Source organism: Marmota marmota, unplaced genomic scaffold, assembly GCF_001458135.2.
Source record: "Marmota marmota marmota unplaced genomic scaffold, marMar, whole genome shotgun sequence".
Classification (NCBI taxonomy): domain Eukaryota; kingdom Metazoa; phylum Chordata; class Mammalia; order Rodentia; family Sciuridae; genus Marmota; species Marmota marmota.
The window spans coordinates 3503079-3518182 of NW_025999913.1; the positions used below are offsets into that span (position 1 = coordinate 3503079).

Here is a 15104-nt window from a genome sequence, read left to right on the forward strand (position 1 = left end):
TTGGGAGGATTTTGTTGTTGTTGTTGTTGTTGTTTGTTTTGTTTTGTTTTGGTACCGGTGACTGAACTCAGGGGCACTCAACCCCTGAGCCACATCTCCAGCCCTTATTTATTTAGAGGGTCTTTACTGAGTTGCTAAATGTCTCCTTTTTGCTGAGGCCGGCTTTGAAATCACGATCCTCCTGCCTCAGCCTCCCAAGCCACTGGGATTACAGGTGTGTGCCACCGGGCCTGGCCAAAAGCAGTTTTAAGGTGACTTTAGTTCTTATTTCGCCACTGAAAGAAACAGTCGACTTTCCTAGCGCACTAGAAGAAATGCCTGCCCTCCCTGGGGAAAGAGTGGTCCTCTGTTGCTCCTGACTTCTGCGGGCCTTGCCCGTGTCTCAGATTCTCTTGGGTGCTGTGGCATCAAGGTTGAAGAACGGCAGGGTAACAGAGGTATTTGGAGGAAGGATAAGATGATCTTGGGTTTGAAAAGAGAGCAGGATGTGTATCACATTAATGATCCCAACAAGGACCAGCCAATTAAGGCAGACTTAGAAGGAACACCCGGCATCCTCACCCTGCAGCTTCCCCCGACCAGGCCAAACCCGTAAACAGCACAGCACTGACTTTCCCCCCAACACCCCCGGAGCCCACGTCTGCTGCTCCCAAAGCCAGGTCCTATTTTCTTCAACTGGACAATGGAGTGCTGAGATCCTAACCCCCGACAATGGAGCCAAAACCAGAGAGAGCAAGATGCCAGTTAGGCAAAGCCTCATTCCAAATTCCAAATATCAGTCTGCAGCCCTCAACATGCCAAATGCCTCCTGCTGGTCCCAGCCAGATCCCGGGCCCTCCAGAGGCTGGGAGCTCCTGATGGAAAACACGTGGAGGCCTGTGGTTTATCTTTCCTGGGTTTACAACTCCACCTGGGGCTGGGAACGCTAAGGAGGGCTGTTTTGAAGGACCCCAGGCACCATGTCATGCGTCCCTTGCTGGTCTGCTCCCTGAGAAAGCATAAAGTCAACATCCACTGGATGCCAGACCCAGACCAGCCTCATCCTGACCACCCAAGTGCCAGTGGCCCCCAGGGAACGGATTTCACCTTCTGCTCTCACAGTGCGGTCTCAGGAGCCTGAGATTTGAGAAGTGAAACCCAACAGGCCTCTCCCTTCGTCAGAGGAGAGGAAGCGCCTCTGGGGCCCTTTTATTGGGGCCTGTTGGTTTTCTGTTGGTCACACACAGGCCCTCGCCATGAACGGCCTCACGGCTGCCCTCCTGGTCTGGACTCTGATTTCTCCCAGCGGCGGAGGCCACGGGGGCAGAGGGGAAATTTGGCCCACACACGTGGCCTGCAGGAACGAGGGCTTGGAGGTGTTCTACCAGAGCTGCGGTAAGTTCTTTCAGATGTCCACCTGTGTTTACGGGGAGATCAAGCCTCCAGCTGTGGGCTGTTTAAGGGCTCAGTGGGTGTGGGGTGAAGGGAGAGGGGACCAGCCACTTTCTCCAGCTGCAGTGAGTCTGCAGAGGCGATTGGGAGCCCATGGGAGAAGGAGGGATGGAGGGAAGAGAGCCCGGTGAGAGTAACCCAGAGCGAGAAGGAGAAATCAAGCATCGAGATGCAGCAGTTCACTAGCAAAACCCAGGAGCCCCCAAAGAACAAAATGACCAATGGGTCTTCCAAATCATGGAACCTCACCCACCGAAAATTAGGAAAAGATGCCTCCGAGAGGCTTTCCCCGCCTCCCAGGTTGTGCATGGGCTCACCTTCCAGTATGTTTAGTTTGCAAGTTACCCCAAGATCCCCACCCTCCTTCCAGAATTTCCAGAGCTGCCCCCGGGGCGGCACCATCGATCATCAATCTTAATCAGCAAGCCCTGTGAGAGGAGCTGTGGGTGCAGGGTTTTCTCTAGTGCTAAGGATCACGAAAGGGAGCGCCATGGTTTGAAGGGGCCTTGCAGGCGTCATGTGTTGGAAACTTCTTCCCCGGGGCGGCTGTGTTGGGAGACAGGACAAAATGAAAGATGACGCTATCAGGTTCTGACCCACAGAAGTAGATCGGCATCATTATCCAGGAATCCAGGAGTAGGGGAGTGACAGAAGAATAGATCTGGTCTGCCCCACCCCTTTGTCCCTCTGCTCCACACAACAAGAAGCCCCCTGGACCCTGGACCTTGGGCTTCCCAGACTCCAGAACAATAAGCCAAGAATCTCTGTCTTACAAATGGCCCAGTGTGTGCTGTTCTGTTACGGCAGCACAGACAGGAGAGGGAGACTGGGCGTTACCCCAAAGGCCAAACCAGCCCGCCCACGGGAAGGTCACGGTCCAATGAGTAAAATGTCTGAACCAACCCACTGGGGTGTGTCTCAGTCCCCAAGGCTGCAAAGTATCACCCACGTAGTGACTTTAACATCAGGACATCATTGCCTCAGAGTTCTGGGGACTGCAGGTGTGAGGTGAAGGCGTGGGCAGGGCTGGTTTCTCCTGAGGCCTCTCCCCTGCCTTGCAGACAGCTGTCCACTCCCTGTGTCTACATGTGGGCTTCCCTCCATGTGTAGCTGTGTCCTGATCTCCTCCTCTTATAGGGACACCAGTCAGATTGGATTAGGCTTTATTTAAACTTAACCACCTCTTTAAAGACCCCCCATTCACATTCTGAGGACGGGGAGTTAGGACCCCAGCACATGAATCAGAGCAGACACAATTCATGGTGCAGGTCACTCTTGCTTTACAATGGCGATGGGACCCTGGGTCGTTGGTATCCTGTCCGTGTAAGATGTAGAATAATAGCAAGACTGGAGATGCCCGGAGCCGTCAGAATTTGTCTTCTGATTTCATCATCATATAAAAAGTTGCCGGGGCTGGTCTGTCTCCATACTTACCTTTCAGACTATAGCCACTACTGCCAAATCACTGTCACCAGAGGCATGAGGACTGGGAACATCAGGGAAAGAACTAGGACCTATAGTCTGAAGATCTGGGGTGTGATTCCCCCTGGAGACGGGGGACCTACTCCACGGAGCCATTAAACCTCAGGTACAAGCCCGGCTCTTGGCTCTGGGAATAAAGGAATGGAGGTGTCAGGAGTGTGCTGTGTCATTAACATAGATGAAACACCTTGTGTCTCTCCACAATGTCAGAATCTATTGAATAATAAATTCATAGGCTATACCACTTTCATCTCTGACAGACGAATACTTGTGGGTCACCTGGTTGTCACAAGCCAGGCAAACACAAGGTTTTTTTTTATTCCCATCTTGATTTCTAATATCTAAACACTCAAGTCACATACACTTTACACGATGATATATAGATAGGTCACAGAAAGACTAAGAAAGGGTTAAAGTGGCTGCTGGCTTACAGGATGCGATGGAACCAAAAGCCCACTGTAGGTGGTCAGATAAGGATTTTAACCAATTCCTCAGAATTGTCCAAGCAGAGGGTCCAGATGGACGGCAGTTTCAGTCGAGTGTCGAGTGTTGCTTGAGGTGTCAGCTTGGAGCCGGCTCTGCATGGTCTTTGCAAGCAGGAGAAACCACACTTAGCTGAAGCCCAGTAGGGACAGGAAATTGTAGGTCCCTCATGGTGGCAATCTTTCTGGACAAGGCTTATGATGAGTGACCAGGTGACAGGGTCAAGGAGCTACCATGCTCAGTTTCGGGGTGGAGGACTCCTCCTTTTATGTCTTGAGGGAAGGGTTCTCATCTGGTGGGGTTGATAAATTCCCATGTCTGATGTGACTGCTATGATTTGGGATGCCCACATGTCTGGGTACGCCTGGGTTTAGTGTGGTCAGTTGGCATGTATACATCATCTATCAATCTGTGCCTTATGGTGGTACAGGGCAGGTGGTGGTTGTTGACTTGCACAAACAAGGTGTGGAATCATTCGACCTTGGCACTTGAACGCCAAATGGAGTAGCTCCTGGCAAATTACTGCTTTAGAAAATGAGGTCACTCAGGCTTAGGCACAGCCTGAAAACAGATGTTCTATGCGTCAAAGAGTCATTCGGAGCAGGACACAACCTGATCTCCACAGGGGGACATGCAGTCCTCATGCAGGAGCCATGGGAGGATCAGACAATGAATCCTTTGTATGAAGGGCTGCCACAGAGGCAGGCATGGTACCAGGGGACAGGGTGTTCAGAAGAGTGTAAGGTTGGTGCTGTCCAGGAAGAAATCATTAAACTTAAGTTGAAATTTAGCAAATAAAAAATGTAACAGTGGCAACACCTCCTCTTCATTGGAGGTTTGCTTATATGCATCAGGGACCCTGCTAAGTGCTTTGTAGGCATCCTTCTCATAGACACGGAAACTGAGGTTCAGAGATGTCAGCTAACTTTTCTGAGGCCACACAGCTAAGAGTGGTGGAATCACACCCCTAGGGGAACAGAGAAGACAAGAAACTGAACAAATATTTGTGGAATTAAAACAAATGCATCCCCCAGCCTCTCTGACTCCAGAGCCTGTTCTCTGAATGCCCCTGCTGGCTAGAGCTTGTCTAGTAGGCAAGACGGAACAGAGAGGGGACAGGGGAGGAGAACTTGGTCTCATGGAACAGCACGTAGGAAGGCAGGGAGACAACGACTTGAACTGGTTTAGCATTCAGAACGCTGAGGAGGGGCTGTAGGCACCAGGCAGGGGTGAGAAATGAGGCAGGAAATGTGGGCAGAGCCCCAGACCAGGGTGGGTGTGGGTTCCCTCCCGTTGGCGATGAGGAGGTTGAATTTTGGAAAGATCCTTTGGGGACTGAATAGGAGCATCGATATTGAAACAGAAGCTATTTGTGGCTAGAAATAGGGTGTGTAGCCAGGAAGAATGATAATTCTGGAAAGACACCATGAGAGTGTGAGTTAACATCATTTCCACAGCCTGAATATCAGGGGAGCTCTTTGGTACACTTTTGGGTCAGTCGAAGGGCAAGCTATATTCTGGAACCTTCTGCCGGGTTGGGTATACCTGACAGCCATTTTGGTTCAGGCCTGAGTGGTTACATCTCCCTGCCCAGAAGGAGATGGTCTGTCGCTCTGTTGCTGTCCTCAAGGAGGCAGCACCCGGAGCCCTGTGCATGGATGTCACAGGGCAAAGGCCACACTTCTGTGAAGTCCAGACCTCCTGAGCGCTCACTGGAGACTTCTAGATCTCACGGTGCGCCCAGAAGTGGGAGGGCTGTCTGACAAAACAAAGGAGCCATTGTTTCCTAGGATTCGGGCTTCTCTTTTCATCCTTTAACTTCCGTGTGTCAGGAGCATGGAGGAGACCTTACGACAGAGGCTGTTCTGAATACTACAAAAATCCTTGAGGAAGAAGGAGCCGCGTGTGCAGTTTCCGGGCTCTCGATACCAATCAGGAAGTGAGCAAAATTTTTCTGAAAAAGCAGAAGGAAGTCAAAAAGTCACTGTCTCCATCAGAAACAAAAGCATTTTCTTTGTTTAACTGTCAAATAATACAACAAGCCCAGGGACAAATGCCCACCAGTATATCTACTTCTCCATGGCCTCTGGGCCACCAAGATGTGAATTACTGAAATACATATGATTAGAAGAGGAAATTGGCAGCCGTGGGAGACACAGGGTGTGGGGAAGAGTAAGGGAAGGTGCTAGGGACTGAATGCTTGTGTCTCCCCACAATTCGTGTTAAATCCTAACCCCCAAAGTGATGGCTTTAGGAGTCAAGATCTGGGGGCGGGGGGGATGATTAGGTCACAAGGGTGGAGCTGCAGGTATGGGATTGGTGCCCTTATAATAGGCACCATAAGTACAAGAAAATTGTAGAATTCCTTTCAGAGAATCATTGCCATAATAATCTCTCTCTTCTAAACGTCAGTTTAAAATTTAACAAACTCCCTCCCTTTGTAAAGCCCTCGTTTAATCCTTATGAGCAGCCCTTTGAGGTAAGCAGGATGTTTATCTCCATGTTCTGGATGTAGAAACTGAGGCATATGCCTAGTGAGTATGGAAATAAAGTAGCCGAACCGAGCCATGACATTAAACCTGACTCCGTGCCCAGCGATTCAGGGCTGGGCGGGTTGGGCTCCTCCTTCTCCAGCAGCGGCAGGGCGACACCACCCACCTCTGCTCTTTTCAGCCACGTGGACCAAGTTCTCTTCTGCTGTCAGGTGGTATCTGGAAATGCCATCTCCCAATTCAAAGAGTCAAATGAAGGGCCATTCTCTAATTACTAAAAACAGTGTTTACTGCAGTCAGAGCGCTCTGTGCAGTTGGCGTGTTTATTTCGTATGGAAGCCCATTTCCCACAACCGACAATGGCTTCCTCTGTGCAGTAGTTGGTGAGTGGGGAGCAGAGGGGAAACTGTTGTGGGTGAACCCTATGGGACCTGGCCAGCCCCTGGGAGTTTCCAGAGTCAGGTTATCATGGCTTCTGGTGGTCATCATGCTTCAAATAGCCATTGACACCTGCTCTCCTGTCCTTGAAAGCAATCAACTTTGTCCACACTGCCTGCCTAGGCTTCCTGTGTCGCTGAAGGTTGCTACGGGGTCTACCTGACCTTCAAAAAGTCTCTTAATTACAAAGTCACTTGGACCTGAATAATCGATCCATCCAGGTTGTCAAACAGGACAACTGATCAGACTTGAAGAATGCAAAACAATGCTGGCAACATTTCCTCCAAAATAGAGAGTGAACTGCGAAGGACCTGACCACAAAAAACAATGAACAAGGCATATTGATAAAATGCTCATAGAAAAAAAAAAATCTTAAACCATTTTTCCTAAGAACCTAATAATTCTAAAGTAAATGGAGCAAAGAAACAACATTTAAAAAATCACAGGCTATGTAGTCATGCCTTCAAATACTGCATGCAGGAAGCAATTTCTCTCTTATTTTCCCAGATTAATGGGGCTATAAAACTGTACAATTAAGGAAAAATAGACACATAGCCACAGAGATGCAGTTCCAAAGTGATAGCTTTGGGTAGACAGGACTGAACGGTAGACTGCTTCAAGCAGGACAAGATTTTGGGTTCAAATTTAAAGAAGGGAAGTTGATAAAGAAACACAAGAGTGTCAACATCGATATCCAGATATTTTAAATGCTAGTTGAAAGTGAATTGCTGTAGGTGTGTGTTGGTGGGGCCCAGTCACCTGGATGGATACTCCTGGTTTCCATTTGGTGGTGACCATTTTGCATCCAAACCACCAAAGCAGTGTTAATTCTCCTAAGCACTTTTTAAAGGAGAGGCTGAGTAATCTGGAGAATAGAGACCTAAAGAGAGGAAAAAGGCCAAAAGTCGGTGGTTCTAGAGAGACCTCTTGGGCAGGCAGGAACTATCTACTGAAATGCTGTTCTTTCCAATCTCCAGCCGAGACCCCTGTGGGCAGCTAGCTCTGTTCATCGGTTAGGAGGAGACTCTTTGGAGAGGGAAGGAAGAGGGAGGGCTGTCCTCCAGACCGGCAGCTCTTTTTGTAAAAGCTGCAAGACAGACAGCACAATCCCAAGCAGCAGCCCGTGTTGGTAATCCTGGGCACTGCTCAGACCCAAGCCTGCAGGAGGAGGATGCCAGAGGACCATCGAGGACCAGGTGAGCAAAGGTGAACGAGCCCACACTGTCCAGATGGGGCTTGTGCAGCTTGAGCACCTGGCAGAGTCCAGCAGGCACTGGGAGCCCAGTGACCAAGGAGCACGCAGTTGGCAGAGGTCATCTGTACTGTAGACAACAGCGGGAAGACACAGCGCAGGGGCCGTGCCCTGCTCCTTCCAACACCAAGCAACAGGAGGGAGTTTACATTGAAAGTAAAGGGAGACGGGCTCAGAAACAACACGCCATGTAGGCTGGGACACCCTGTGAGCGACTATTCCAGGTCCCTGACCAGTAGCTTTGTTCTGGGGTGCTGGGGAAACCAAGTGGGCAGCGGAAGAAGAACACTGGGGTCCACCAGGAAGCATTAGCCCGTGTGAGGCTAAAGGGTGATTTATGGGCAGCAGGCAGCATGCATGTCAGCCCTTGGCAGCGCCTGTGTGGTATCCAGGAAAGCGTCATTGTGTGGCCCTTCTTGAAATTCCTAGCCAGTGAGCCCTCCAGGGCCTCTCCGCCTTTAGAACAGAGGTGAGTGGTAACCAACCCAACTGCTAGGAGGGCCAAGGGAAGGATTGCCAGCCCAGAAACCCCTGGTCTTCTTTCCAAGCACAATTCGTCGTTCTAAGATTCACACTGGCTGCCTGGTCACCCAGGGAGCTATCAAAGGGCTCCCTTATTTGAAACCTGACATCTATCTCCCTTCTCACGGGGAGCTCCAAACAGTCCAAGCCTCAGTAAGAAATCCCAGATCAAGCCAACAGGATTCCCTTTGCCTCTTAACCATTAGAATCCTTTCCCACGGTGGGGCTGTTTCTTATTCGAAGGGTTTCTCTCTGTTCCAGTACTCAATTTATTCTTCTTATACTGTATTTTCAATTTATCCCTTTAAACAATTAAATGCCACCTACTACAACCAAACATTTTTTAATTCAACAAATTATGTACTTTTTGCAGATAGGTAACTTGACCACAGATTCAGTAATTGAATTATCTTAAGCATTCACCTAATGCAGCATATTTTTCTTAAATGCTTTCAAATCTTCAATAGTAAAGTACACACAAGCTATCACACAATCATTCCACTTATATTTTTCTCAACTTTGCTTCAAAAAATATTGATTCCAGTCATTCACATTAATTTGCTTGGCATATTTATGTTGATATTCATACTTACCTATAACTTTTATACCTTCTTAAAGACGTGGTAACATTTATTTCAGCATTTTACTGAATAGCTAAAGATAAAGATTAGTTGCCTCAGATCAAGCTAGGATGAGGGTTTTGAGTGACCCTCAGTTAATTCTGGGTTCGGTGATCAGTCAGCAAATTGAGATTTCTTTCCTTAAATGCTGCCTACCATATCCTTAAGACCATTCGTGCCCTGTCCTTCTACAAAGCTCCCCCACTGCGGTGCTTTTCCCTCAAATGATGTGCTCTCTCTGTTGTGCTGGGTCATTGTCTTGTAACTCATTGCCCCCCTGTTATTTCTCCTTGGTCTGCAAACATCCTTGGATTTATGCCTGTCATGATCCCCATCAACATATAATCAGAAGCATCACTTAGAGGAGAGGATGGATTTCATCTGCATGATCAAGGCTCATCTTTACAATTTCTCACTAACTCCATCTTAGGACGCAGTACTGACCTATCTTTCCACTTGGACATTCTGTGTGATTTCTGGTCTGGATCTGACTGTGGTCCGGCATTCTACTGAGGTTTTCCTGTGGGACCACCTGTGCTGATGGGTCCTTCGGTTCTGTTCTTCCCAAGACTGTTGGGTTCCTTCACAACTCTTTGTCCTTACTCCTACTTACTGACAAAGAGAAAAACCACATAGTTCTCTCTGGTCTATCCACATGGATGAAAACATCCTGAATGTCCAAGTAACTAAGAAGGAGGCTTCATTCTAAGGATCTCGTACTTAAGACGTGACCCAGTTCCCTTCCATCAGCACCTGGACACACCTGCTAAGTAATTCTTAGAGACAGAGTCAACAGGAGATGAGGTCTTCGAGAACTCAGAAAATCAGACACTGTCTTTCTTCCCATTCCCAGCAACTGTCTTGTATGGCTAGTGCCGTCACCCCATCAGCAGAGGATGGGGTGATAGAGTGCATCCTACCAGTCCACCCTCCTGTCACAGATGAAGGGTACAGGTCACACAGGACTGCCTGTTGGCCACACCATGGCCACTGTAGACAATGGAGGACTGTGGTTGGTCCTGTTACAGTTCTCTGTGGCTCTGGAGGAGAAGGAAGCCTGCCCCTACATGGGGTGGGGGGCCCAGGGCAGCTGCTGGGTATTGGCTTGATGTCCCATGAGACAGACTGAGTGTGTCTGTGGCCTCTGATGAAACACTCAGGTATGAGGAGAAGCTGCTGTCTGGTGACTCATCTCCCCACAAGCCTGGTGTTCTGCCGGAGGGGTCAGCATTCCTCCAGGCCCTTCCCTCAGACAGGCTAGGGGCTCTCTTAGAGAACTGAAGAATGTTCAGGCCAGAGGGAGCCTCAGGGCTTCAACCCAAGTGCCCCCTTGTTCAGAAGAGAAAACTCTGAGCTAAAGAGGCTGTGTGTCTTAACCGTGGTTGCAAGGCCAGCCAATGGCAGGGCCCCAGAGGACCCTCCCAGGCAAGCTCTGCTTCCTCTTCAAGCATAAAAACCACCGTGAGAACTCATCCAGTTTTAGGTCAAAGGTACCACTTAAACTAAAACCAGGCCCCCTTCTTTATACCCACATCTCCAACGTGCAAAGGATCTTTTTAGGCAGTCCTTCTTTTGAGGTGTTTTACTGACATCCCCCTCTTTCCCAGGACCCTGTAAGATTTTTTTTTTTGTGTGTGTGTATACAAAAGATCCATGGGGCTCAGTTATAATTTTGAGGTCCAACAATTCCATAAATTTGCTATTAATACAGATTTCATGTGGAATTGACATATAGCAGTTCCCCTCTTATCCAAATTCCAAGACTCTCAGGGGATGCCTAAAATGGTAGGTTGTATCAAAACCTATATTCTATGTTTTTCCAATATATTCATGCCTAAGATAAAGTTTAATTTATAAATCAGGCACAGTAAGAGATTAGCAACAATACTCTAACAATACTAATAAGGTAGAATAAAAAAAATGTGCTGCCACATAAAATTACCAGCATTGCTACTTTTGTGGTTTGGACCCTTTAATAAGTCAAATAAGAGTAATTTGAACAAAAGCACTGGAGTACTGCCACAGTTGATCTGATAGCTAAGACAGCTCCTAAGTGACTAACAGGTGGGTAGTATATACGGCATGGATACTCTGGACAAACTGATGATTCCTGTCTCAGGTGGGATAGAGGAGGATGGCATGAGATTTGCTCATGCTACTCAGAATGGCTGAAAATGTAGAAATTACAAATTGTTTATTTCTGAAATTTTTCATTTAATAATTTTGGACTGTGGTGGTAACTAAAACTGTAGAAAGTGAAACCACAGATAAAGACTACTGCATTTTTACGAAGCATTGAAAGTTCAAACACTTGTTTAGAGTAAAGCCTGCCGCATTCTGTGATATGAGCTTCATTAAGGATGCTAACAGCCTTTAGTAAACAGAAGAACATGGCAGGGGACAGTTGATGAAAGTATCACAGGTGACCTGGGACCCTAAAGCTTGAAAGCTTGATGCCAGACCTGATTCTTCTGGTCTTTTCTGCATATGTGAAAGAGCTTGCTACCACCAACTTCCACCATCAGAGAAATGTCAAAATCCTCCCTCCCTCTCCACGAGGATCATCTGCCTCAGGTCTGCATCACTGGATGGAAGGGATTCCCAAGGGGAAGTACTGGGAGCTTCAAGGCTTCAGAGACTAACTTCTAGCCCTGACCTCCACTGAACTGCTTGAAGCCCAAATAGATTGCAGAGTGGACAGAAAGGTCATTTTTCTAGAGTTTTTCCCACCTCACACTTGGCTTCAGTTTAGACTAAGTTAAAAGACAACTTGTATGTAAAGGAGTGTTCAGATTTTCAAAATATACCCAAGGAGAAAACGGCCAGTCACTCTTGACTTGCTCGAACCAGTGCTTAAACCAAGCACGGACTTGCATCCACTGTCCCAACAAAAACCCATCTGAGGCTTTAGAGTCAGTCACCACGTGATGAACAGGAGGTGCTTGTGCATGCTACCTGATCTCAGCCTCCTGGGAATTCGACCTTCAGAATTCTAGAAAACAACAACAGCAGAAGAATGAGCAAGAGAGAGAAGCCACAGATACTTTTCTGCAAAACAACATCCCCCACATTTCAAAGGCACAAATGCCATTTATAACGGTGCAAAATAAATGCACATTCAATAAAAACTGCACTTTGAATTTTGAGTCTGGATCTTTTCTCAGGCTGGCAATCTGAGATGTATAACTCCCTCGTGAGGCTGGTGGTGGCAGTGAGCCACGGCTCCTGTCAGATGCCCTGCTGTGTTGCTAAGCTGTGACTTCAGTAGGTGAGGGACATTATATAGATTTTCAACTTACGATACTTTCAACTTACAATGGGTTTATTGGGACCTAGCCCCATCACGCATCAAGGAGCATTTGTAACGAATGAAGAGGATCAGTTTCAACTTAACAAAATAAAGTGTCGGGGACAACGACATTCACCTCCTCTTTAGAGGAAGTCTGTTGTTTAGCTCCATGGAATTTCCATGTGTGATATTGGGATAGCGATGCCCCATGTCCTAATTATTTAAAAGAAGCCTAGAGTTCCTAATCTACAAGTGCAACTTCCCAATTTACATGTGTGGCATCTAGTCTGTGTTTTTAAACATTGTTCAGACCAACAAAGTAGATCTGAAAGCCAGGCTCAACACTCAGGCCACCAACTGGCAGTCTGTCCTACAGAGGAGGGGGCAGTGCCATTGGTTAACACTTTTCTATGCTATCCCCACTCTACCCCTTCTCACCTTGATACAAATCTCCAAGAAACATCTCACTGTCAGTTTTACCATCAACATCCTTAGTATCAAAGTGGCTTCATCACAAGAATCTCCAAGAGTGCTAAATACCTAAGCTATGTATCCACTTGTTCTATTTTGGAATACCATATAGTATACTATATACTATTTGGAATGTTCTCACCAAATCCAAAGTCAGGTACTCAGGTATGCCTAGTTCATGCCAACCTCAAGACCATCTGGATGCCTGGATCTTCTGCCCTGAAGTTGCGTCAGTTCTGACCCAAATCTGTTCAAATGGTTCTTGATACCACAAAAGCAAAAAAACTTTGTCTATATTACTGTGGAGGCGAAGCCATAGCTGCATATTGTGCTAACAGTATGCAGAATTCATATTCCGTATAAATTAGAGGAACTGATTTAAATATTAAGTTCAAAGGAGAGTGAAGAAGAGACACGGGGAAGAAAAGGGAGCGAATCCAGGTAATCACCCAGGGAACCAAGGCTCAGTCCTTCTGGGACCTTGGCTAACCACTGCGGAATAGGCCTCAAAGTCGTCCCATTGGAAGGAGAGAGAAACCAGAGTATTATTTGGTGAGAGCTGTCCTTAGAAGGCCCTGACTCAGCAACTCTGGTTCAACTGCATTAATGGGGCGAACTGACTCCTACATCCGGAGAAAGCCCTCAAGCAGAAATTCATAGTATTCCCTGGAGAAATCTCTAGTGAGAATAAATGCCATGTGCCTCAGTCCATTCAGGCTACAAAAGACCTTAGATCAGGAAATTTATAAACAACAGAAAGTTGTTGCTCACAGTTCTAGAGGATGGGAAGTTCAAGATCAAGGCACCAGAGGATTCCGCATCCTGATGAAGGCTCACTCTCTGCTTCCTAGATGGTACCTTCTAGATGTGTCCTTACATGGTGGAAAGGACAGAAAAGCTCCCTCAGACTATTATAAAGTCACTAATACCATTTATAAGGGTGTCACCTTTGTGGTCTAATCACCTCCTCAAGTCCTCACCTTTCTTTTCTTGTTGTTGCCGTTGGTTGTTATGGTTACCAGGGATTGACTCCAGGAACACTTAACCACTGAGCCACATCCCCAGCCCTTTTTATTTATTTATTTATTTTTATTTTGAGATGGTCTCGCTAAGTTACTCAGGGTCTTGCTAAATTGCTGAGGTTGACTTTGAACTTGCAATCCTCCTGCCTCAGCCTCTCCAGCCTCTGGGATTATAGGGCAGTGCCACAGAGCCTGGCTCAAGCCATGACCTTCTAAGAGTTATAGCCGTGCAGGTTTTTTTTTAATCTCCAGATAGATAAGAAAAAAATACACTATTAGGCAAAACAGAAGATGAGTTATCTAACTCTGCCTGGTCTCTAGGGAAAATAAATGTTTTTTTAAGAATTGGTTTCCAGACATGATTCCATATAAGTTTGGTATAATATATAGTATGTGTAAATGTGCAAATACTATCTTCATGATTTAAGAAATACAAAGCCTACCAATTAAAGTGGGTTTTTTTTATTAGAACATCTGGGGCATATTTGCAGAAAGAAATGTGCATCTCCTCTGGAGGAACACACACCTTTAATTCATATTTCACAGGATTTCTAAAGATTCAACCATGAACTCACAATCCAAAATTTAAAACCATGCAATGAGGGAGAATTAGCAGAAAATCCAAAGCCAGCCTCAGCAATGGTGAGGCACTAAACAACTCACTGAGACCCTGTCTTTCAATATAATACAAAATAGGGCTGGGAATGTGGCTCAGTAGTCGAGTGCCCCTGAGTTCAATCCCTGGTACCAAAAAAAAAAAAAAAAAAAGTGGAAATTCAAAACATGAGAGAAGAAAAATATAATATAATAAAAATCAGGAATAAAATAAAACCTCTTAAAATAAAATGTTTCATTGTTGAAATAAAAAAAAATAACAGCTAAAACCCAGATTTCAAAATAACTGAAGAGAGTGAACTGGGTGAACAATCTGGGCCTATTATTCAAACTGTATCACAGAGAAATGATGCAATGGAAAATTTTAGTTACAACTACAGGAGAAAACTAGATAGGAGCAATTTCTGAAGAAAAATGTTGGAAATTTTCCAAAACTGTGTAGATATGAATCTTCAGGTTCAGTAAACAGAGCAACTCCCATGCAGATTTATAAAAGGAATTCTATACCAGATCAATCAAAATAATACCACAAATCACCAGGGGGGGGGGGGGAACAGTTTAGGATCAAGAGAAATTATATAACAAAAATTTTATTTAGACTGAGAGTGGATTTATAGAGAACAAGAACAATATCCTCAGAGAAAAATAACAATCAACCTAGAATTGTATATACGGCTAAATGTCATCCAATAACGAGAGTGAATTAAAGACCTTGGCAAAACAAAATATATAGAGTGTTTACCACCAAAAGACACTCACTAAAGGAACTTTAAGGATATTTCAGAAAGAAATGAAATGATCCCAGAGGTGGGTTCTGAGATCCAAGCCAGAATGGCAAGCAAGAATTGGCAAATCGAACAAGAATGAACACAAAGAGGGTAATATCTAGTTTGGAATGGGAACGTATCCGTTTTCTATTGCTGCATAACAAATCACCCTTAATACAGGAGCTTAAAACAACAAATATTATCATCTCAGTTTTTTAAC

General features: G+C 46.1%; 1 protein-coding gene across 4 annotated transcripts in view; it reads left to right on the plus strand.

Annotated features, from left to right (window-relative positions):
• Positions 1 to 1154: 1154 nt before the first annotated feature.
• The window catches only part of Ly86 (lymphocyte antigen 86), a 71122-nt gene continuing 57172 nt past the window's right edge, over positions 1155 to 15104 (plus strand). For all 4 annotated transcript variants that reach the window (XR_007346185.1, XM_048799749.1, XM_048799748.1 and 1 more), the window contains exon 1: positions 1155 to 1374. Coding sequence is in view for 3 of the 4 variants with exons in the window: in XM_048799749.1 (XP_048655706.1) it covers positions 1236 to 1374 (139 nt within the window). In the remaining variant the exon portion in view is untranslated. The remainder of the gene's footprint in view (positions 1375 to 15104) is intronic.